Below are 26,102 nucleotides of genomic sequence, written 5' to 3' on the forward strand. Positions count from 1 at the left end.
ATGGCAATATGTAGGGTAGATGTCAGTATCTATACTTTGATAACCTTGGTTTTTATACCCTCACTGGCCACTACTAATACAATAGTAGTATCGCCCCTTTTGGATCCCCTTTGCCTTCAGAACCGCCATAACTTAACTCATGCTTAACTTGTTGGAAACATTCCTCAGAGGTTTTGGTCCATATTGACATGATAGGATCACACAATTGCTGTAGATTTGTTAGCTGCAAATCAGTTGTGAGTCTTCTGTTCCACTCCCAAAGCTGCTCTATTAGATTGAAACCCTGTAAAATCATTGTCATGTTCAAGAAACCAGATTCAGGTAAACTTAGTTTTTATGAAATAGTCCATGTGATAAGCAGGAGAAAATGGGTGGATGGGATGAACATGACATATCACCCAGCTGCCTTCTATTGTCCAAATTTGGTGAACCTGTGTGAACTGTAGCATTGGTTTTCTGCCTGTTTCTTGGCTAATAGGAGTGGCACAGGGTGTGGTCTTCTGCTACACCAGCCCATTCTATTCTAATATTCTCTGGATCGCTGTGCAGGAAGGTCCCAATAGATCACACGTTCCTGAAATAGTTTTACCAGCCTGTCTGGCAACAATAACCATGCTACATTTAAATCACCCTTCTTTCCCATTCTGATGCTCAGTTCGAACCATCACTGGTCATTTTGACCATGTCTGCATTCCTAAATCCACTGGGTTGGTATCATAATTGGTTGATTAGACATGCTATTGGCTTTCACAAACAGGTGTCTGTCAGAGCAAATAGCACAGGTGTACCAGGTCTACCTATGTGGACAGGCTCTTCAGCAGAAATAGCAATTTCTGAATGTATGTGTGTGAGAAGTGCTTGGATGAATGGGTTGTTTAAAGCACTTTGAATGCTCAAGCAGACTGGAAAATGCTCAATAAGAACTAGTCCATTTACCATTATACTGGAAACTTATTTTTTAGTTGTTCTTTGAGCAGTTTATAAGTAGTCTATAATTTAGTTTGGTATTGTGGATGGTGCTGCTTTCTCTGACACCCTCAGCAGATGTTTTGGCAGGTGATGTTAGAACTGGTCCTACAGGGGGCAGATTCACACTGCTGTACCTGTCACCTATTAAAGACGACAACTTCCTTGTTCAGAGTGAAATAAAGTAGATATGCCTAGTTGAATTGCCTGTCATCCACCCGTTGCGAATGACTTAACCACATACATATTTGTATTGATAGCCTACAGTCTAATTCAGGTTAATTAAATTCTTGCCTGTGAGGCGGGCAGTTAAACAGGATCCTTGGCAATTCAATGAGGCCCTACAGACAGGAGAAGAGGGAAGAACAGGGGTGGTGAGAGAGAGAGTCAAAGACCGCCAGGCGCACGATCCAGCGCTGAGAGCCATCGACGAGGAAGTATAAATGAACCTGCGATGTGGAAGAAGGAGAGCCGCTCGTCTCTGTAGCTCCTGCAGAGATAGATCGTCACCCGACAAAACGCGCGCACCGAGATGTCGATGGGATAATATCAGCAATAATGTGCCTTATTGGCTTCGCGGCAGTGAGGTTTGTGGAGAGAAGTGAGACGGGGGAGGAGGAGGGGTAGACAGCCTGGCAGACAGGTGCGCGTTGATAGTCTGTTTCATTTTCTCTCGGTCCGTTTAAGTGATAGAGCCATGGATACCCGTAAGGAAAGCAAGGTAAGAAGACAACCCATGAAACCCAAAACGACGAAGCCAAAGGAGAAGAAATACAAATCTGGTAGGTTTACTAGACGGAAATCGCTTCGATCTTTTGGGAATTTCATGGGAAGGATCCTTAAAACTTTGGGCACTTTAGCGCACTTTGGCGACGCGGAACAGCAGGACGCAGAAGACGACGACGGCGGTTTCAGGCAAAGCGCGTCGGGTGGTTTTAAAGATAACTGTTCGCAGATCTCCAGGGAAGGAACCGTAAAGAAGAGCTCCACGGTTTCGTCCATTCACGGCTCGGTGAAAGACAGGCTGTCGTGGTGCTACGGCGACAAGACCCCGGGAGTGCTGGGACTGAAGAACCACGGCAACACCTGTTTCATGAACGCCGTGGTTCAGTGCCTCAGCAACACGGACCTGCTCGCCGAATACCTCGGGTTGGAGCAGTATAAGTCGGATATTTGCCTCCAGAGGGTTAACGGGGAGGTGAGAGGAGCGGAGTCGCAGACCGCCAGGGGAGAGGTGACAGAGCAGCTGGCGTCGCTGGTTCGAGCGCTTTGGACACTGGAGTACACGCCGCAGCTGTCTGTGGAGTTCAAGGTAAGGATGGAGACGATTCACCTGAACTGAACAAGCTTAGGCTTCCCCCATTGAGGAGACCTGGCGTGATTTTTCTGTTTTCTATAAAGAGAGTTGTTCTCAAACAGGTACTCCGGTGTCAACTAGAAACAAATACTCTCCACCCGGTGGGCATGTTATTCATCTTGACTGGTTAAACTAATTGCAAGTGGCCCCGAAACCCAAAAGTCTGCTGCTAACTGTGCCAGTGTTGTTGCTGCTATTTGATTAACTGCTCACTGGCAGCGAGAGTGCTCAAACTCAAGCACAATGAAACCACAATTACAGGACCTTAGGGCGTTTTAAATCATATTAATACACTTAACTAGAAGCCACATAGTTTTCTCCTATTGCACTGACAGTGTTTGTGGGCCGAATCAGTGCCGATTGATCGTGCTGCACTCAGCTGAGGGAGACAAGGTACAGAGATATAACACACTGAAAGCTAGAAGAGGATCAGCAGGGGCCATGATTACTCACTCTCGTGAAGTTTGTGCCACAGGCTCCCCTGGTAGGTCACCTCGGCCATGAAGAAAGAGATCATATTTATAGGCTAAACTTTTTATTCACATTCATCTCTTACTTTCTTCACATTTAGTGCCACAAGCTGCATGTCATACCAAAGTTGCCTCCCAAAAAGCGATCGCCTGTCAAAAAGTTTAAAAATACTTCTTAAAACTTTTTAGAAGTTGCCAAAAAATGTCTCGATTGATTATAATAAAGAACACAGAGTCATTACACAACAAACTCTTTGTAAATTATGTTGACTACAGTCCAGTCCATTTATTAATATAAGCTAAAGACATGAAAAAAAAATCATGAGCACAATTAAGAAAGGAGGGTAAATATTTGGATAAAAATTTAAAGGTGTGAGCTTGAATATGGTCAGAGGTCAGTGGTAAACCTTTCTGTCCCAGGCAGTAATAATAAAACAACCTCAAGACCTCATGGTTTCGACATTTTATGATATTGTTTGTTGAAGTAGTTGCAGTTCGGTAACCATGTGGTTACTGATTACACGTAGGCTGTGTTATCTCTGCTTGGCTCTGTATATTTTATATATTTTATTATTATTATTATTATTATTATTTTATTTTATTTTTTTACTATTTAATTTGTAAAAATGTGTATATACACACACACACACACACACACGTAGGAAAATATTTAGTATACACATCCAGAAATGCATACACTATTATATATTGTACATATATTTATTAGTTTCAGGTTGGCCATTCTTGTATTTTGCTCGTTTGTGTTGTTGTGTTTGCACATCTCTGTTGCTTGTGGGGCTCGCACACAAGAATTTCACTCGCATGTGCTGTGCCAGTGTGCCTGCACATGTGATGTGACAATAAAAAGTGATTTGATTTGATTTGATTTGATTTGGCTTACCTGTTCCTACACTTCAGGTGGTTTGTCTGCATTCCCAGAGTTGTGAGAGAAGACACGCGGTCTTGACTCACAAACACAAAGTGTTCAGTGCAGAGGGGCTGCTTCATAACGGAAGCTTTACCTCTTCAATTTAAGGTTTTTCAAAACAACAAGTGATCAAACACTTACACACAAGAGGCTTCTTGCTCCTGTTACTCATTGCAGTTGTAACTGGGAGCTGTAGAGGCTTAGACTTCTCTCAGGAGTGGTTGGATGGTAGCCAATCAGCAGGATTACTTAGAAAAAAAAACAAAAACAAAAAACTGCTCTGAAATATCAGTAGCACAGGGAAACTATGAGTGATTAGGTATGTAATACACAGACACATACAGACGCACACACATATGTGATCACACAGGCACACATTGCTATTACTATTCCTAATTATTTTATTTAATCCTTTATTATTATTATTATTATTATTATTATTATTATTATTATTATTATTAGCAGTAATTTAAGTCACATGTATTATTCATTTCTAATTGGTTTAATGCTGCTCTTGTTTTAATGAATTGTTTTATATCTTTTATATCTATATATTTTATCATTGTTTTAATCATGTGCATTATTTTTGTGGTGTTTTAATCACATTGCTTAACGATTGTGTTTCATATTTTAGCTTTATGCTAATTTCTGCCTGCAGTCTCTGTGGTTGCTCACATCTAATGCTGCTCATTGCACTTCCACCTTGAATTAAATCTGCTTTATAAGCAATGTTCTACTAGCTAACTTGGGTGTGAGCATGCTGAAGCTTTGAGAAAAGGTCGTGATTCAAGTAGAAGAAAAACTTGATGGTGTTTCAGTCCAAGAAATATAAAGGGTAGCTGGTTATGATATTATTACTGAAGAGCGTCTGCACGGGAGATCAACTCCTGCTTTGGGAAACTAATGTAGCCTGAGTCTTTTAAAACAGTCAAAAGTCTGATATGTGAAGATAGTATGCGCAACATCATAAAGATCATTTGGATCTAGATAACAGGCCTTGCATAAAGAAATTCGTACAGTAAACACTTAATATATTGATCTCTATTGAACTGACTCTTTATGGAGTTTACGTGCTCCCTCTGATACTACGGCTTCCACACAGTCTAAAGACTTGTTAGGTTAATTGTTGTAGATTGTAGGTGTAGATGAGAAAACACATGGTTGTGTGCTCTGTGTGTTAGCCTTCCCACATGGAAAAGATATATAAAAATCTTATGAAGTTTGTATCTGTCTTGTGTGAAACTTGTATGAAAAGCATACAAGAGTGAAAACAGATATAAGATCCCTTGAAAAATTCATGAGTAAATCATATAAGCCTTATATGATTCACTATATGAAGTAGGCCACATCTGATGCAAGTCTTTTATAAGTTTTTTCTATTTCTTTTCCATATACGGTTGTGTTGTGGGTTGTGTTGGACTGGTTAGCTGTCTAGGATGTAAGACGAGTGGAATAGACCCCAGGTTGGGTAAGCGGGAAGAAAATAGAAGGATGCTACAGTGTGCACAGCATGATGATTAAATCCTCATATGAATATTAACTGTTAATGTCAGAATGTGCTTTGAAAGTGTTTTTCTGTAATTACTCTCATGGTTGCCTGTAATAAAAAAAAAAGGAAAACAAATCTTTCACACACATTTCCTTTCCTTGGGCCATTGCCTTGACACAATGATTTGTACGGGTCCGCCTATCCCGGAGTGAAGCAGGAGAGAGGATGTTTACTGTAGCGAGTGCATTTGGCCTGGAAAAGAGGATCCCCCCTGCTGCGATGCCTCCAGCGGTGTGCACTCAGAGGGTGAGCGAATGAGGGAGGTAGAGACACTGCAGCCAAACTAAAGTAACATCCTTGTGATCCTCACAAGACCCCTTCGTCTGTAATTAGAGAAAGGAACAGACAGCCTTGACATGTGCCGGTTATTGACAAATTTGCTCGCATTTAAATAGAGTCACTGGCTTGTAATGAAGTGGGTTAAAAAAGGAAATTTATATCCGAGATAAAGGCTATCGCAATGCTTTTTATTACTCTACTTTGTTTGAGATCGGCTTTAATGAATGAGCGGAAATTAGAAGTCACAGAGACTCAGCTCAGAATACACCAGAATAACGTCAGGCTTTTAGAAAAATAGTTAAGTCAGTGATTACATGTCAGGTCTATCACCTTGAAGAATTATGCAAAGCTGTGACACAAGACGTTTTTCGATAATGACTTAAACTTAAAGTGGCTGCTATCATCCACCACACGCTGAGAATTATCACAAAATCTCAGCACATAAAGTGCTTGATCTGAATCAGAGGCAGATTCAGATCAAGTCTCTCAGAATGTGTGGAAGTGTCTGATAAGCTGATGGAGGGCAGGTATAGCTACCAGACTGGCAACACCTCATACAAAGGTTTCAGTTGACATTCTAGGTCAATTTACATTCTATATGTAGCAAATGGGCCTCATCCAAGCATGCAATCCAAAGAAGTGATAGCATATCAAGTGAAATCGGGGCTACTTTTCAAAAATCTGAATACAGACGTGCTTTGAAATTTCTGCTTCCCCATTGGTGAGCCTTGGCCATTAAACTTCAACACCACTGTTGTTCGATATGCTCGTTATATGTTCACAGAATTCCTTCAGAGCTTATTTAATGTAGCCCACCTGCTCATAATATTCTCATAATAACCACATGTAAATTATCCAATGTGCCCCCAAACGCACGCTTGCTTATAAATTACACTAATCAGCCTAATGGAAGAGCTTTAGCTAATGGTTAGCATTGCCAGCGTTGCCATTACTGCTTCACAGCACATTTGATCATCAGATCTCATTTTATTGGTTGGGCCAAAAGTTGTCTACATCAGTTTAACTTGATGACAGAGCAAGCTCTCTCTTTTTTCAGCTTTATACTCCCAACCTGAACAATTAACAGTGCTATAACTACTTTTAACAGTTGCTGAAAGGATCATTATCTTTTTTTTTTTTTAAACACTTGACAGGATCCAGCTCTGTGGGGCCGGGGGAGCTTAGTCTGAAAGATTGAGCCTGGTGTTTTAAGTGGTTTTGTTTGTTTTGGGGAGAACAGGTCTGTGACAGTAAAGCACACCAGCAAGACTGATGGTTTGTTTGCCTTGTCTTATTTCTGCTTCGGGGACCAGTCTGATTCTCGCTTTCAGTGCTGAAGAGCTATACATTGTGCACACAGCGGGGGGGACGTACACCACCTGGACTCCCTGCGCTGAGCAGCACAGAAATGCCACGATGGCGCATCATCCCAGTTTGATGAGCAGCATTGTTTTTTTTCCCCAGCAAAACAGATGGGCTTTACTTTTAGATTCAAGTGGGATAAACAGGATGATTATAAAATACTTTATTGTGCTGTAATAATCTTTATATTTTACACCTGGCTACAGATACGCTCTTTAGTACCTGTCTTAGCTGTTGAAGGGAAATTTAAAAAAAGAAGCTTCAAACACTTCATCTCACACAACAGTGGAGTTAGACTTTTTAAAAGTACGACAACAAAGCCACCATATGCTGTTAGAAAGCAGCATGCATTCCCACGACTCAGTGAGTCGTATTGTATTATATTGTACCTGCACCGCTGTGGCAACAGACAATAAAGAAATGCAAGGAGGAGTCTGTGTCAGTATGACACCTTTTCCCACCAGGTTTATTATCCCTGTCATGATTTATATATTGAAACCGAATGACATAAGCCGTGGAAAAGCATCAATACTTACTGTACTGGGGTGTGACAGTGCAATAGCCAAATCATAGAAGGGAGCCTGCTTTACTTGAGTCATGGAAAGCACAGATACGTGTAAAGCACACTTTCAAAAGGGTATTTGAATTGCAGTTTCCTGCTTTAGTGACGGTGGTTTATTTTTCTATCAGCTTCAATTTACAGCCTGATCACTGTTATTTCAGTAAAAGTTCGCAAGTTAAGTTTCACTTATTCCTCAATGTGTGTAACTTAAATCATTTGGGTTGATCTGATTTGTTAACTTAAGAAGTCTAAATGCAGTTTTTCACTTTGAAAAACTGCACAGACACTAAATCACTCAGAAATGATTATTTTCATCACATATCTTCCCCTTTCTTGTTCTTCACTGATATCTCATGCTGGGGTAGCTGTAGAAATGCAGGCTTTGTTCGTTTTTGACTCGCATTAACCTTTATTGGATGATTACAAACATATTCTAACAGAGAAATTGAAACTGGAATGAAGAGACAGGGAGGGACAGGTGCTAAGATGCTAAGAGAGAGACTCATTTGTCTGCTCGTGTTTACGGGTTAGCTGGGCTGACTGGAGCCCAGCTGTTGCTGATTAGTGGAGGGAATGTTTCTTATATGATAGAGAGAAAAGAGAAAAAAGATAATAGAAAGAACGGGCAAAGAAAAGAGGACAGAGAACTTGTGCATGTGTGCGTGCGTGTTTGTGTGATAGATGAAACAGAATGATGGGAAGGAGAGCGAGCAGTATAAGTGATAACTGCCCTGCTTCTGGTCTGTTCCAACAGCAAAGGTGATCTGACAACACGAACCAGCTGAAAAATGAAACAGCAAATGGACCAGTCAGTAGTGAGAGATTCCCCCCCCGTTCCAGCTACACCTGTTGTTGGGGAAGATAGGTGTATGCAGGAAAACAAAAGCATGTGCAGTTCCTCTCACGGTTCCACCTTGCAATGGTTTGTCAGTATCACTCTCTGACCGTCACTAAGGAATCCAATCAAGCCTGTTTGTCAAGCTGGATCATGATGGGGTGAGGTGGTGTAAATGGTTTTTTTTTCTTTTAGAGAGAGGGGAGGGTCATTTGTTTGATGTATGTTTATAGTAAATTCCTTCCCCGCCAGCACTCTAATCTGTCGTTTACACAGCAGGAGGATGGATGTGCGATGGGGGTAATGGTGTGAGGTGAAGGAAAGGTTGCAAGATACAAAACCGAAACAGACATCTGAGTGTGGAGTGCAGCCCTGTCTCGGCTGACCGCAGGAGGTCATGACCCCTGCTGTGCAGACTGCACAGGTTTATGGCTGTCTTTTGTCATTCTGCTATCTTTTTCCAGTGCTTTTAAATTCTTTGGTGTTTTCTTTTTTTGTTTTTTGGGGGGTGAAAAACCCCGACAGTCCTAGACTCTATAGCTTTATTCCTCTGCTATATAAACAGCCAAGACTTTCTTTCAAGCAGAGTATTGGCTTTTGGTGGACTGCAGAATAATAATTGGAGCATCCAGGGGAAATTCAGCTTTTGCAAATGTATTTTTGAAAACTTTCAACTTCCCATACTGTAAAAAAGTTTATATCTCTCTGTTCAAATCTGTTGATGATCCAAATCTGTTGATGATTCAACAGCACATTTAATTCATGCTCTTCAATAACAAAAGAGGATTAAACTCATTGAGAGAAACTAATCATGCTTCAAGCTATAAAGAGAACTGCTCCCTGTGCCCTCTGCACTGAGTGGCGCTCAGTCGTATGTGGATGGAGAAGATTCTTCTAGACTGATCAATAGTTCTTTCAGTAAGGTCCCTAAAGCAGGCCCTTCCACCCACTGCTCTCCTCTCCTGCACTACTTCTGATGTGTTTACTCTACAAACACTTACGATACTTCTTTAGCTGTGGACGGGTCAGATCTGAGCACTGCTGGTGTTTACAGAGGAACTTGACTTTTCAACCTACCTGCTATTCTTTTCTTTTCACCTCCACCTTGCCTCAGTTTAAACAATGCCCTTTCTTTCATTTCCCTCTTTACAAGAAATCAAATACAAGAACTGCTGCTTTCGAATACAACTTCGCCTCTTTTGTGACTCACACGTGCACACAAAGAGAAAAATGAGCGTGAGACAACAGTGCAGGCGAGGCCAGTGCACTTCCATTGCACTGAAGTCCTAACCCCTTGATTTCCACCAGCTTTCAGTGCCCAGACTGAGTCTCGTTATTGTAACCTTGGAAACTCTCCTTCCCTCTCTCGTCCTTTGCATTTTCTCCTCTCTCATTTTGCTGATAGCTTTGACAAACTGTGCTGCCTGTGTTTTTCACTTTTCCTTTCTGGGCCTTCCACAACTGTGCTGTCCTTTTGATAAAGAGACAGAAGAAGAACACTAACTGGTCTGTTGAAACTTCGCCAGCATCCTTCCCTTACTCCACCGATCCTTTTCTCCATCTGTCCCACATCCCTCCATCCCCTGTCAGTGCTTTCTCATAGTGATGAAGCTCATTAGCGGGCTGTCTCTGTCAGATAGAATGGGGGGGAGGCAGGGGGCTCCCTCCTGTGTTTATATTTAGATACTGGGATACTGCAGGTATGATGTGGTGATTTTTAATGAGGTGCAGAGCAGAGCCTGGATGCTGTCAGTCACACAGAGAGAAAGAGTGACTGAGAGAAAGCAAAGTAGCCACCTGGTGTAGTGGTAATCAGTTTTGTCTGTCATTTTCTGTCCCACTCATAAATTTACTACTCCTTCCTCATAACTGAATTACAAAGACTGGACTTTTGGTTTTTTTTTCCCAAGAAACACCTGCGATGTTGTGGATACAGTTTGTGTGAGTCTCCTTTTGAAATGCAGTGCATATAAATGTGTGAAGTTCATGAATAGCATGAAAAAAGGTGGCGCTACAGCTAACCAGCACTCCAGCTTTTAGCAAACAGCTAACCATTAAAACGCCTCATCTTACTTAAATGCTACTACAAAAAGCTAAAGACTTTCAGCTTGGATTCACTCTTCTTCCCCGCTCAAGTTACATCTATTTACTCATCAATTAAGGTCTGAAAGAAACCCATCTGCTTAGAGTCAAGGGGAACGGAGAAATACCTGTCTGGCATCAAATGGACCTCTTTGCACCAGCTGCTAGAGAAGATGAGCCCGTTGGGAGTGGCACGATCTGATATCCTCGTGTTGGTCACATTGTTGTGATGTGATACTTTTGCGACTTCAGAAAAAAATGCTGTAAATAAAATCTACTTAACTTGCGGGAAACCGCCTCTGTCCGCCGATTCAGCAATTTGAATTCTTTGCATTTCAGGATACTGCTCTTTAATAAACAATAAGCATTGTACATATTGTCCTTGCAACATTGGAATTTCATAAATGAATGAATGGCTTGGCTTGCAAAAGTATTACGTCACAACAAGCGATTGGTCACTTGCAATGTTGAACCTGGAACAACATTTATTATGATGATGTGGGAACAGCACCAACACGAGGATATCAGATGGGTGCTGCTGTTGGCACGGGAAGATACTGCTGGAATTGGGAGACAGTTGGGAGTTGAGTCTAATACAAGAGTCTAATCTAATTGCTTAGAGTTTGCATTCTGGGGTGTTATATGACACTGAGAACAGATGCCACCTTCATCTCTCTATACACACAATGTGTCCTTTGGTGTTGGTGTCTTGACACACTAGCCAAGGCAATCCATTTGTGGCACTGACATGCCATGAATTCCAAGTTAGAAGTCTGAAGAAGTGGCATTGGCAGAAGTCACAGTGTTGCCTAAGATCACTCAAGTGAAACCAGAAAGTATTACAGGCTTTGACAATGACGCTCATCAAACCACCATGCATGATTACGTCACCTGATAAAAACTGCATCAAATATGCAGAGCAAAGATGTGACGATAAAGTTAAAGAAGTTTTATTTTCCACAAACATGAAGGAATATTAGGAGTACATTTGAATGAGTGGAACTTTGTTTGTTCTTTGCTTACAAGAATTTATGTTTCTCTGTCTGTAAGATGCTGGCATTAAAAAATAGTTTTGGCCTTCGTAGTAGTTTATGATGCCTTTACTTATGTCTGTGTCTGTGAGTGAAATGTGGATCAAACAGTGCAGAATATTCCACGTATTTATCTTCAGAAACTCCTGAGCTGCTTTCAGAGTGTGAGATGAGAGATGAATGATGAGCCCTCTGCACTTCTGAATTCATTAGACCCGATTCTGCTGTCTGTGACCCAGTACCACTAAAAGCCATGTATGCCCATGCCATTATACTCCCTCTTCTGCCTTTTATACCATGTTTTTTGTTTATTACGTTCGGGAGCATGAGACATACCAAGCCTTTTTCCACCCTATTTTCATCCTGGCTTTCTGATAAGGGTTCTTTGGCTTTATATGCCCAAACAATGCTGTTCAAGGACTTGTCTGGCTTTTGAAGATATTTTTTTTGGCAATAATACATGGATAATAAAAGGAATAAAAGGCTGTCATCCCTGTATTGTACTGTTTAGTTCCAGGAAATCTCATTAAGTTTGACAATGCTTACTTAGTTTATAAAGTTCTAAAAAACAATGGCTTTTATATTCTAGACAAAGGTTGGGTTGTACTACAGAGGAAAACATCTTTTTTTAATGTCTTACGGATGTTTTAGTATGACTTATCTGATCATGACAGACGGAAAAGCATTGCTGTTTTGCTGTCTCCCTCCTGAGTGTTCCAAACCAAAACTAATTTATAAATGCAAAAGTCAAAGTTTGTTAGAAATCACCTGGAAAGACAGATTAATTGTGATGTTTCTCCATCCCACAGAGCATTGTGGCCAAATATGCATCTCAGTTTCGTGGAAACTCTCAGCATGATGCCCTCGAGTTCCTCCTCTGGCTTTTAGATAGAGTTCATGAAGATGCCAATTCCAGCCCTGACAACAACAACAGCAGCACCAAGACCAAAGCCAATGCCAAGGTAAGTCTGCGTCACCGGTTTTTACTGATCCGCCTTGTCTGGTTTGAAATCATTGTTTGTTATTCAGGCCAGTTACTTCACTGTTAAAAAATAGAGTAAAAAATGTAAATACTTCAGAAACAGAAGTTTTAGTAAAATAATAACATAATCTCCTCTTGGGTCTTGGCCACTGTTTTCATTTTGTTAGTACCTTGGATCTCTTTGTGTAAAAAATGTATAAATTCAATACTAGTTATATTCAGTTATATTCATCACATTCAACTCCTTAGTTTTTATCATTACAGCCTTGATAAATTGAATAAATACATATCTGCAATGTTACGTGGTATTATAAATTATTAATATGCAAACCTGTATTTGTTTCTGAGTTTATTTAGTATTTGAGTTTTATTCAGATTTTTTTCCCAATGCTTCAAGTAACAAACAGCAGATTTTTGTATCCACTGAGCACTTGTAAAGTTCTTCAATTAAAAGAACATTTAAAGCCAATAACCACAAAAATATAGGATTAAACTGGCTCCAAGATCAGATACCTTCCTTTGGGCTGGAGCTTTATTAAAGCCAACGATCACCAACTTTCTGCTTAAGCTGGTTACCATAGCCCCAGTCACAGGTATGCTTTGCTGACTCTTGCAAGTTTGGAGTAGTGGGACAGCGCTGGATCTATTTTCATTGCTCACTCAAGTTGTTAAGATTTCTCAGACACCCCATTTCTCTGATCATTTCCAATTTTATTTTAAAAATTTGATATGACTGTTATGAGCTGTGATCAGCTTTAGTCCAAAGCTGAATCTTGGTCTCATTCGATTTCTTTTTAAACACACACAAAAGTGACAACTTTCTACAAATATACTTACACCTGACACTTCCAGGTTGCACTAAAATCCATCAAATTTGTTTTAACAGTGTGATCAAATTTAAATTGCAGAAGTGAATTTCACGAAAAACCCAAACAAACAAACAAACAAACAAAGCACTGTTAAATTATGCCAGTAAATGTATTTTGGGATGCAGTCTTGTGTTAATGTGGCAGTCTTAATCATGGTTTTCATTTTATTTAAGGAACATGGGTAAGAAAACAAATATTTCTGGGGGAAATTCGTCTCTTCACCACAGACCTTAAATCTTCTCTGCTCCAAGTGGAGCTGAATCTGTGAAGGGTCAGAACGGTTTTGTTCTTTCAGCTGCAGTTGGTCTGAAATGAATCTTTGTGTGCAGTGACTGTTTTCTGAAGCTGCTGAAGTGGCAGTCATTCATTCCCACACTCTCCGTGTCCTTGTCTCTGTCTCTGATGTGGGATGCTCACCTTGCTACCGTGCATGTGGAGAATTAGAACTATCACACCAGAACTAGGTGTGATATGGTTAAAGGGAACAAATGGTAGACATGTCACATTTTATGGCAACTATAGTTTCTACTGCTACATTTTTTCTCGAGTCCCACTATTTTTTTTAAAAGATTATTGTTGACGGATACAAATTAACTTAATGTTAAATGTTAAAGCAGTTTGAATTTAGGTGGTTTTATTTTCTGGCTGTTTAAAAGAAAATGAGGATATTTTTGAAAGAGTTTTGGCTGCTTTAGGCTAAAAACTGGTGTTAGGGTTTAGTTGGCATGGTTAATAAAAGGGAAATGGGCTAGAAAATGCATCATGTCCATGAATGTCTTTACAAATATTTGTGTATTTTATGACACTGAATACTAAATGTGAAAACCTGCTGTGATCAGCATCCACTCTGACATCCCTCTTGTGTTTAATCACGTATGCTAAGTATCATCCTGTTTCTTCAGTTCATCTGGAGTTTGCCAACCATGCGGCCTCCGCTACAGGCCGCCAGCTGAGGACTTGGTAGTAAATGAATACTGTTACAAGCTTAACTGTTGCTGCACTGCCACCCAATGTCCAGCTCCCCCACTCTGACACCAGTGCTAATAGCGGCTGTCCTTTATGCAACATAAACAGCTTAGGACTGTAGCTCTCATTAGGCTGCCAGTGAATCATGGTATGATAAAGCCGCTTTCCTCCACTGTGGCAGTGAGGCAGAGATGAGGAAAATAACTGGCTTTTTTCACACGAGCCAGGAATTTCGATTTATTTTATTTTTACTTTACATTTAGCATCAGTTTATGGACAAGGGTTCTGTGTATAAGGAGTTTTATTTTCTTGTTTTTCTTCCCTGTTACCTAAAACTCTTTCATTTTTCTACAAACTGATTTCATTCATGCAGCACTGTTGTAATTCAAAAACCTTATATGCATGTATGGTTTTACAATATTTGATTAAGTGGAGATTGTTTGGAAGAACTGAACATTTATTAAGATACAAAATTCAGTTAAGTTATTTGGCGATTAGACTCCTATGAATCATAGCAGACTGGAATCCCAGCAGTGACAGGAATTAAAACAGGACTTCCTGGAGTCTAGACACTGGTGCTGGTGAAGATGAAGAGAGATGTTTGGGTGGCGCTCTGAGGGTCCAGGGTGAGGCAGAGATGGGTATGAGGTGGGTTGCATCAGAGTCTGAAAGGTAGAATGACAGAAGAGGACTGGGATTTTAAAGCACACAGCATGGAGGCTGATTGGCTCAGAGAAGGCTGGAAAGGAGATGATTAGACTACATAAATGATGATCAGTACTGAGTTTTGGAAAGTGGAAGGGATATAAAGGCAACCCAGGAAAGCAGTCAGAAGAATGATTATATATCTCACTTATTGAACAGAAGCATAAGCTTATTTAGTGATGAAATCTATGTTTGACAGTTGGATTAAAAAAACATAAAAAATATTCAGTGAAGACACTCTTCAACTGCCCAGACTGTGGTTTTGTTTTCTTCTTTCATTCCATTATACTCAACTGCAAAGTAGCCTTTAATCAGATAGCAATCGGCTCTTACACACACTCCCCATCTTAGCTGTTTTAAACCTGTGGCTAATCTGTTTTTATCTCCTACTTACAGATTGACTTGAGTTTAGAAAACTAAGTTAAATAACAACAAAATCCATGGTGTGAAATTCACAACAATCCTTCCTGTGCATAACCTCATAGTAAGTGTTGTTCCACTTCCTTGTGTGGGTCCAGTCACACTGAATAGTCACATAACAAACATTTGATATCAATCAAAATGCTCATTCACAACTAAGGCCGCTTTTGTGCATCCACATTTTATTTTAGTTTAAATACTTAAGATTTTTAAGGTCCACGATCTTGCAGCTGATCTTTCAACTGATTGGTCAATCAGCTAATCATTTTAACTCTGGTTTATTTCCATCCTGTATTGCACAATCCTTTTTTTTTTACAGGATATATACCATTTGTCAAACTTGCTGTCCCTCAGGTTGTTTAATGTATCAGAGGCCTGTTTGGTTAAGCTTACTTTAACAACAGCACGCATACTTAATATTTATTTTACCTCCTCTTGAGAGCAGTTCTTTACATTACAGGAGCTACACCCTCTACAAGCTGTACCTGCCTCTTTAATGAATTTTTTTGACAACCTTGTGATGTTCCACATTTTTCCTGTCTCATCTTTATTCTTGTCATCATCTGTCCTCTAGAGATGTGTTGAAGTGTTCAGGGGGAAAAAATGATTTCCTCTTAAAACATGAATATACTCAAGTTTGTTTTTCACCTATTGCTTTGCTGAAGGCCTTACACCGATTATCAGGAAAACACAAACATGTTGTATTATGTACTGGATGCAAGATGTGAAACACTGTTTCGCTCATATTTTCAAGGTTTGCGATAGTTTTTGGGAAAAAACTGTGAAAACCATCGATTTCTTTATATTTTGCTGCGGAAATGGAAAATATGTCCGGTGAGTTAAAACATGCAGAAATACAGTATTCAGGGCAAATACAGAGTTTGCACAGTTCTGATGAGTTTAAATGTTCTTCATCACAGTCTGGACTCAATGCATTGTTGCTTAATACCACTTTAAAAACATTAGAATAAGGTTTGATTGGAATCAAAATATAAAACACTCAAAGATGGCTCTAGAGTTTTCCACAATATTGAATGCCTGCATGTCCACAGATTAACAAAACTATGAGCTGAAGGCCAGTCAAAATATCGCCTGAGGTTTGTTAGTGACATATTCTATGAACTGCAAATCTGTTTAATTGAATGTTCACACAGTATGGGGATAACTGGATATTTATTCATTGATTTCAGGCCTGTGTCTTTGGAGCTGCTGTGATGTCCTTGCTCTATGCTGTCTATCTTATTTTACACATTCTAGTATAGGTTTTAGATCCCCTGAGAGCCTGGTCATAATAAGCAGTTTACTGAATAGATGAATGGGTTATTGATTTATGAGACCTCCCGCTAGAGACAGCTGGTCTTTCTCAGTCTGTTTGAACAGACTCACATATACAGCGTGGCAAAACCAAGGTAAAAAGGTTAGAGCAGAAAAGTACAATACAAGTTTCAGCCCTTAAAGTTAAATAAAAGAAGTTAAAGTATTCTGACACAGTATTGTAAAAACCAAGCTGGTTTCATAAAGCTAGAGTTTACTCCAAAAGCTATTGTTTTTTTGTTTGCTTAATATAATGGTAATGTGATATGGAGTATAAGCTTACACACAATGCAGTGCATTATATCGATAACCTTACAAATAATGGACTTGCTGTAGTGTGTAGAAGGGTCAAATGGCTTCAGAGACTTTGTTTCTGGAGCTCACCTGCTGTATAAGCGGTGTGACCAGTCCAGCAACTCTGCTCAAGTAGCATTACGTAAACATTACTGTGAACACACTGGAATGCAGCTCAGTAATGTTAATCCACCCTTCAATGGGACCTCACTAAACTTGCTTGGTTTCCTTCTCACTTCACTGGCTCCACATCAACAGCATTCCTTACCAGCTACCAGAAGACCAAAGTGAAGACGTGGTTATGTGCAGTCAAACAGTTGCTACTTGAGTATATAAAAAGAAAATCAAGAAGTGAAAAGATAAGATTAGTATAGTCTCCACTGACTCTTACACTGGCAGCCGAGAGCCTAGAGAAACGGCTTTAGCTACAAGTGTGGGCTATTTTTATTGACTCGCTGGTTGCCACTGAACATTGCTACCACTGCCTCAAAGCCATGACAGATTACATGATATTAGTGGCCTCATAAGTTGTGAATTGCAATGTTCCTTCTGCCTTCAGCAGCTCTAAATATATGGCGATTTTCTAGATTGTTGCAATACATCTGGTGAGAAAAACCAACAAACTAACAAACACTTCATATCAGGGACTAGTCTAAACTTCCCACTTGCTGAGTGCACACATAGAGCGGCGTTGCAGTTTTACCTCCGGCCTTTCCACGCATGGGATTTAGAGCAAGTGCGTTTAAAAACTCATCTGTCACAACCTATGGACAGAAGTGTGATAGAAGGTTTGCCAGTTCAACCCTGGTGCCAAAGCGCTGTCTATGCATTATTCAATTTTAAATGCCGATAGTGGTCGGCCTTTCTGCCCCAGGGGGTTGACTGTGGAGTGAGGAAGAGTAAAATCTCCCGGCCTCAGAGCAGAGTTTGAAATCGGGTCAGTGGTTGTGGTAAAGCGAGCAAGCCCTTTTATCAACAGGAACAGAAATAGTGAGTTTGATAGCTCTCCATGAGTTTTTGGCTCTAGATCTCCAGAGGGGTGGAGAGCAAATGTCAGTGAATGAATTAGTTGACAGGTAGGGCGATAGGGGGAGGTTGAGGCATCCTTGATCTGGTGTCTTCTTCAATGGTGTCAGTTATCAGGACATCGACACTCTTAGATCGCATCTGCCTCCTGCGCCTGTCAAAAATGCAAGTGTCTCTGTCTCTCACTATGGGAGACAGAGACGTGTTTCACGCTAATAAAAATGGAAATCTGAAAGAAGGGAGATATATTTGTTTGAGAAGCTGCACTTTGCTGTATAGTGATGGCTCAAAATAAAGCAGAAAATGCTCCAAGTTAACCGTGGAACTGTTCAAACAAGTCAACGCTGCTACAGAATGCTAATAATATGATGTTGACAAGAAAAATGCAAATGTTGAACATAAAAAAATCTAGTTGAAAATACTACTGTTGAGCGTCAAGGAGCTGCTAATATTTCATATCTCACATTGTAAATAGGAGCCTTTATGAAATTTTAAAAGCAGCTTTCAAGTCTCATAAAACTTAGAATCTTCCAAACCTTTTTCACTACAAACTAATCTCTCAGTAATATTAGTATCTGAGTGCCAAAGGAACGCCTGATATGGTTTTGTGACTTCAAAAACATGATTGATCATATGTCGAGAATTTACCATCTAATTATGACAAATGTTCATTAAATATTAAAAAGAATAATTGAGGATTATATGCCTGTAACATTAATGCGTTCTGCCAAGATGCTACTCATTATTAAACAAGTCAGGATTATATTTTACATGTAGCCAGCTGCTGAACTGGTGACTTTCATATTCCCACCTTGAAATTGTGTTGATTGATTCAAACTGACCAAAAGTGATACCCTAGGGTTGTAATTCCTGTTGCCTTTTGGGATAGTTGTTGCTTATGAGACCAAGCTGGATTGAATCACTTTTTGTAATTGGGGTGTTAATAGTGTGCATGAAAAATCATAGCATAGGTGGTATATTAGGATTCTCATCTTAAGTCTTGAGATCCAGAAAGTTTTTGACATTTCCACCTGACATCGACCATGAAACGTGTCACTTTTGCGTCGGCTACCTGCAAGGTTGCACTGTTAAAAGTTCTAGTTGTTACTTACTCATTGTTTGGTGTGTAGTTTAGTGCATTTGCTCAGTCAAAACATCTTGCTTGTTGATGAGAACGGTCTTTAGGTGTGACTGTTGTAAGTCTGTTGTAGGTTAGATGTTATAGATGCATCTTCAGCTTTTAATGATAACAAGTTAATAAACTGACCAATCAAAACGTGTTTTCTTGTTATGTGATGCTAGGAAAGGACAGATTTAATCTTAACAGCACCATCAATGAGACATTTTAATAATTAAATGTGAACCTGAAACCGTTCGTTGACATTTGTTTGTTAAGGTGGCCTCCGTATTTCTCTGTACCAGTTGAGTGCACAAGCTGTGTTTCTTGGCAGTATCATGGATCAGTTCACAGAAATTCTCAAACTAGCCATGAACAGGCAGAAAAAGCAGCATACTCTTTCATGGGTAGACAGTCAGCCTTCACAACAAAACAAAAAGATATGGATGCAGTAGATGTTCAATTTCACTCACAAAACCCCATGTTTGTCCCTAATCAGAATGATTTCCTATTAAAATGTTACACAATCTCTTGTATTTAACAATAACTGATGGAGAGAAAGGATGACCATCAGACAGGTTCTTCTGTTGTGAAACCTTGACCCCCTCCCTCTTTACTGCCCAGCTTGCTTCTCCCCTCCTTCTCTGTGGCAGTATAACCCTTAACATAGCAAACACCGGGCCAGCCACCTGATTGTAACAGCAAGTGACATTTCCAAGATGCCACAGATTCCTCCTGACAGAGAGAGAATGCTCATTCCTGAAAGAAACATCCTGGAGTTTTATCCTGGAGTTATTATTCTTTGTGTGTGAGTGTGTGCGTGCATGCGTGCGTGCGTGCGTGCGTGTGTGTGTGTGTGTGTGTGTGTGAGACAAGTATTTCTTTTTGATGCAGTTTTCAAAGAGGGTTACCGTTGGAAAAAAAAGGGGGGGTAAATGTTTGATGTTGAAAAGAACTCTCGCAGCATGTTGTTGCCGTGTTGGATCCTGTTGGCTTGTTAAGGCCTTCACAACACTGAGGCTGTACATCTGTAAGTAAGATGCAGGAACCTCTGTGTAGCAGTGTATCTGAGAGTGATGTGTTTTATCAGTATGAAGCAGTCTGGACCGAATGGACTAGGTCAGCTAATCCCACTTTGCTATCCTACCACTCTAATAGGATTTACATGAGGGGGGGTGGAGACCTCCGGTCTTTGAAATATTTCTCCACATATCTTTTTGCCTTCTCTTTCTTGCCACGGCTTCATTCATAATTCACCTCCAATGTTCAAATGTCTTTTTAAGCCTCTTTCCTGACGTAATATCTTGATCTACTAGCTAGTGAGGGATGGATGAATGAGTAAGCCTTATCGTGCCCTGTCACCCATCCACCACCGCCCGCCCTCTTCGTACACTCTCTGAAACTCTAAAGAGACATAATGCAGATTTTTTGGGCTGGGCTTGTGTGGCTGTGGGTATTGAGGTGAATACCCACAGCCACAATTCCCATTTTTACTTTGGCCTGATTTCCACTGCCCGGCTCTGACAGTGCTTTGGAATTCCTTTGTATCAAGCCTGAACTGATCAATACGTCACCTATACTTTTGTGTTAGCCTTGAAATTTAAGACAACCTTCCTCTGTTTTAATTTAATTCATTGCATCATCCCTCAAAAATTCACCAAAGCAAATTGCAAGAAAGAGGATGTAAAGTGAAAGAGAATAAGAAGGAGGAACACTAGCACTATGCCCACTAGAGCTTATGAGTCGAAGTACTTTTTTTGTTTTTTTTCTTGTGAATTCAGAACTTTCGTAGTATGCATGGCTGTGGGAGAGTTTGCAGAAAGGAAACAAAGCAAGGAAGAAAAGCCTGAGGACACTATTACATATGTCCAGTGCTGAGAGCGGTAACGGAGAAGGTTGGGATTTTCTGCGAGAGTTTCAGAGTTAAGAACAGAGATGAGACCCCGCAGAGAGATAAGGTCAGAAACAATCCATATTTGAGCATTTTTCTGTTTATTTGTTTGAACACAGTGTCTTATTTTAAGCAAGTGTTCTGAAGCAGCAGGATGCCACTGTTGTAGCTGCTAGTTTTATACCACAAGGCTGCAACAGAAGTTCAGCTGATAAAGGTGATGAAAACAGTCTGGAAACAAAAACCATCAGAGCTATTTTCAAGCCACTAAGCAATGTTTTGACAATGTTCTGTAATGACACCTAACAAGCTGTTTACTTGCTGTGCAAGCGGCTTCTGTAGAGGTTTAAGGAGGGATTTTTGCTAAAAGCAGCTGTGACAGTTGACCGATTGGTAAAGGTAGAAAGAAGGGGGCCCTTAAACACTGTTCAAGAGTCTAGTTTCTTTTTTATTTGCCTATTTTCTTCACGGCAGTGGATTTTTACAGCATATTTACTGTGCAATGGTGAAGAAAACTAAAGCTAACAAGAGAAATAAAGAAGAAAAAAAGTAGCAAAACTCTAACACAGCTCATGTACAGGTACAACTTTTCACCAGTTCACCCCTTGGCACTGCGACTTTCTGTGAGGGGCAGTTTAACAAACAAATGCCTCTTGGGGGGACCAGAAGCTTCTTTCTATTTAGCCAGGTGCCCTCTAACCAGCCTCTCTTCCAAGATCATCTTCTCATGCACCTTCAGCCCAGATCCAGACTGATATTTCTTAAATTGCTCTTTTGGAGACTGTAAATTCTGACACTGATGTTTCTGATCATCACTAGTGTGAGAGAAGGGTCTCCAGCTTTAACCCACAGACTAAACAGTAGCTTTCAGCGAAAAGTAAATAGTGGCCAAGAACACCAGGTCAGGAGTTTTTACTGTCACAGGGATATTCTGCTCTAATGTCCTGATGCGTCTGAGCGAGACTGCTCAGCAGAAATGTCCCGAACTGTGGTGCATGTCACTTTACACAGAGCCTTTTTGAACAGATCAACATAATCTTCACTCACCACCCACCCTAATCACTAACGAATAAAAATTGCAGCAGCTCTATAATGAGTTCAAAGGTGCACAAGATCAGTGGTTAGACTTAAATCAAGTATGATTTGGCACGTATTGACTTTTAGAGTCATAGTCTGGGAAGAAAGACAAGAAAGTTAAATAAGTTAGAGGAGAACTGTCAGGTATTGACTGTATATTATTCTTTAAAGAACATCTATCCAAAAGTGATTCACCCTTAAGCCAAACTTTACCAACTCCAGCACAGCTGAAAATGATATCTTTAGTAGCAATGGTGTGACTGCCATGCAGATAACTACTATGAAGTTGGCTGGACTTGTAAAAAATAGAAATCTGCCTCTACCTTTATCCGCAGAGCACTCCTACAGAGGAGTGCTGTGACTGAAATGCCATGCTACAGGAGGTTATGAAAAATTAAAAATGTCCTCTCAGGGGGTAAAACAGTCACAGAGAGAGGGAGACAGAGACAGACACAGAGGAGATCTATAAGTGGCAGCAATGTTAGCCCAGCGATTGATTCGTGCTCAGGAGATTGCCGCAGATACATCCTGCTGACCGCCTCCTGTCCTTCCTTCGTGACCTACAGGCATCACTTCTGGGAGTGTTAATGTGTGACACAGCGTGGAAAAGCTTTCAACAGAGCTTTTAAAACTTCCCTATTTTTTACAGGAGTCAACAGGACAGAGATCTGGCTTGCTAGCCCTCTTTTACTTGCCGCTTTCTGTAACTCTCTTTTGTTTTTCTTTTTAAGTTTTGACGGGCGTACTTTCTATTTCAGAACTTGTTCATGCTACGTTCTACGGTCAGTTCTCCTGTCAGTTCTCCTGTCAGTCCTCCTGTCAGTATTTACGAGTAAATTATAGACACTGGCACCAACCTGCTGTTAGGCATTTACTGCAAAACGCTTTTAATGAGTTCGACTATGTGAATTAAATATTCACAACATTTGTTTGGAAACATTTAATCAAATCTATTAATATTTCAAAGGAAATCCTTTTTTTTTTAGATGTTCAAGAGCAGCTGATAAACTTGTTCTGTACTCAACTAGAAGCCAAGGAAGTCAAACAGACAGCAAGTGGAAAGTAGAGAGAGATTTGTAGGACTTAGGATATTTTGTAGGGTATAGTGTAGTGTATTATTTTTGGAGGAGGGGACACTAATAGGTCACCAGCTACTGCAGACCAGTTTTTATGTCTCTACAGTGTTGACAGCCATGGCTGAAGGCAGATGTCCTTTGCACTACTTTTTTGTTGCTGTGAACACAGAGTTTTACGAACACCTCAAATTTGTCACTAAATGATTTAGACTCACGCAGGGTTAGAATTTGGTGGTCAAAGGTCATTTTGACCTCACAGAACACATTTGGCAGTAACTTGCTCATGTATAACACTTTTTAGGATGTATAAAATAACATACTGTCAGCTACTTCATACTCCACAACTAGAACAAGAAAACCTAATCATGTTATTTTAGTTTATTTTTACTTATATAACCTTATATTCTTAAAATTGTTACAATTTGTTACAGAAAATGGCATCCTTTGACGTTAAATATGGATGTAAACTTGACTAATTGGTGGAGGTATATAACCGCAAGGTGGTAATTTTATTACACCCTGCAATTAGTTATTTTCTGAAGTGCAGTACATTTGTCTCTTGTCAGAATGCCTTTTGGCTATTGAAAATTACTCAGCAGGTTTAATCATAGGGTAAATTGCATGAAAGGTGCAAAATTAGCTCTGTTGATTATGGTACCAGATCTCATGTGTTTTTTGCCTAGTTATTCATAAGAAGATACAGATACCTGTGGGCTGTTATTCACTTGTAAAATGTCAGGAAGGTAACAGGAAGCCAGGAAGAATAATCATTCAGTCGTAAATCCTCCAATGAGTTCCTGCAACATTTTTTAGTGCTTACTGCCTTGTGTTGTCTTCTGCATGAAGCAGTGTTTGTTCCTGAAAACTGGTCTTGCTGGTGGCTATGCAAACTGAAGGAACATGTGAATATACTTTTTGTTGATGATATTCAAGTAAGCAAAGTGTAAACTAGAGGTTCAACGTTCACGTTTGTTCACTTCCACCACACCCACCTTCAGATTCTTGGCGTCCTTATATGGTTGTCTCTTCCTGACACCTGTGCGCCTGTTGAACAGGACCCGTCTCTGTGATGCAGTCTGACCTGTTCCTGTCTCACCAGCTCTTTAGTGTTTGTCATTGTCCTCAATGGCCTGAAACTCTAATGATTTATTTATATCTTGCTTAAGTTCAAATCATTTATCATAATATCCAATGAAGAATGAAAATAAATAATACAAAATAACTGATTTGTATTTGATTAAAAACATAATTATGAATAATCTTGGCATAGTGCCGAGGCTTAAAATAATATAGATTTTTAGTCCCTCAGCTTGTTTTGAGTAGTGTGACACTTTTCATTGTAGCTGTGTGTGTGTGTGTGTGTGTGTGTGTGTGTGTGTGTGTGTGTGTGTGTGTGTGTGTGTGTGTGTGTGTGTGTGTGTGTGTGTGTGTGTGTGTGTGTTTTTCCTGTTGGTTTTACTGCAGCTTAAGTACTAATGTGCCAGTGTGGCAGATTTTCCAGAAGGATAAAGGGTTTAAAAAGAGGCACTGACTTTGCGTGGCTCAAAAAACAGAAGCACTTTAATCGGTGATGGCAGCATTATTATTTACTAGAATGGCATAAATACAAAGTAATGCATAAAATGTACTATCCACATATTATTTTACAGTAGTTAAAAAACCAAGAACTCTGTCAATTGCTGATAATTTTGCAGCATTTTAGTCAAAATTGTTAAAGCCTAAATCTTCAAGAAAAACCAAAACAACAACAAAAAAACCTACTATGATGGTCACTTAACCACTCTTGCTATTAAGCATCCATCCAACCATCCATCAGCTTATCCGGCACCAGGTCGTGGGGGCAAAAGCCTAAGCAGAGAAGCCCAGACCTCCATCTCATTGGCCACCTTCTCCAGCTTGTCCGGGAAAACACCAAGGCGTCCTGGGTCTGGCCTGGGGCCTTCTCCTGGTGGAACATGCTTTTAACATCTGACCCAGAAGGCACCCAGGAGGCATCCTTGTCAGATGCCGAACTGCCGCAACTTGCTCTTTTTGATGTGGAGGAGTAGCGGCTCTGAGCCCCTCCCAGATGCCCGAACTCCTCACCCTATCATAAAATTAGAGGCCAGCCACCTCTCTGAGAAATCTCATTTCTGCCGCTTGTATCCACGATCTTGTTCTTTTGGTCACTACCCAAAACTTGTGACCATAGGTGAGGGTAGGGACATAGATCAACCAGTAAATCGAGAGCTTTGCTTTTACGCTGAGCTCTCTCTTCCACGACAGTCCAGCACAGCGTCCGCATCACTGCAGCTGCAGGGATGCACCAATCCATCTGTCAGTCTCCCGCTCCCCTCTCCCTGCACTCATGAACAAGACGCTTATGATTCTTAAACTCTTCCACTTGGGGCAATAACTCAAGCGGGCACTCCAACCTTTTCTGGCTGAGGACCATGGCCCCCAGAATTGGAGTTGCTGATTCTCATTCCTGCCACTTCACACTTGGCTGCTAATCACTCCAGTGTGAGCTGGATGTCACCACCTGATGAAGCCAACAGACTCACATCATCTGCAAAAAGTTGAAGATCTTGCGGATCTTTAAGCTCTATTAAATGTGCTATTAAGCAATGAGCTTATATTTGACGACAACCTAGGGGGGTTGGAGTTTGGCACTGCTCATGTAAGAGTTTGGCCACCAGCTACATGGGGAAGCATGAATCTCAGGTATCATTAGACAAGCAACCTTCAACACAGACCCACTGATAATTAGCTTCAGTTCTGCCGATCTTCACTACTCATATTTGGGCCTGTTTTGGTCTGGAGTCACAGTTTCTTGCTACACCAACAGTTAAGTGTTTAGTTGGCAAGTCATAACATGAACACCTGTAGCCCTTTTATCACACCCCCTTTACCATTTTGCAGCTAAACCATTAGCTGGGTGGCACAGTGACACAATTATAAGCAA

General features: G+C 40.4%; 1 protein-coding gene across 1 annotated transcript in view; it reads left to right on the forward strand.

The window, feature by feature from the left end:
* The first annotated feature begins 1,074 nt into the window (after window positions 1–1,074).
* Window positions 1,075–26,102, forward strand: part of usp43a (ubiquitin specific peptidase 43a) — a 127,772-nt gene continuing 102,744 nt past the window's right edge. Inside the window, exons 1-2 of the mRNA XM_082535880.1 lie at window positions 1,075–2,278; window positions 12,231–12,383. Coding sequence (XP_082392006.1) covers window positions 1,664–2,278; window positions 12,231–12,383 — 768 coding nt within the window. The 5' untranslated portion in view covers window positions 1,075–1,663. The remainder of the gene's footprint in view (window positions 2,279–12,230; window positions 12,384–26,102) is intronic.

This window comes from Aulonocara stuartgranti (genome assembly GCF_965226115.1).
Source record: "Aulonocara stuartgranti genome assembly, chromosome: 6".
In the NCBI taxonomy this organism is placed as follows: Eukaryota; Metazoa; Chordata; class Actinopteri; order Cichliformes; family Cichlidae; genus Aulonocara; species Aulonocara stuartgranti.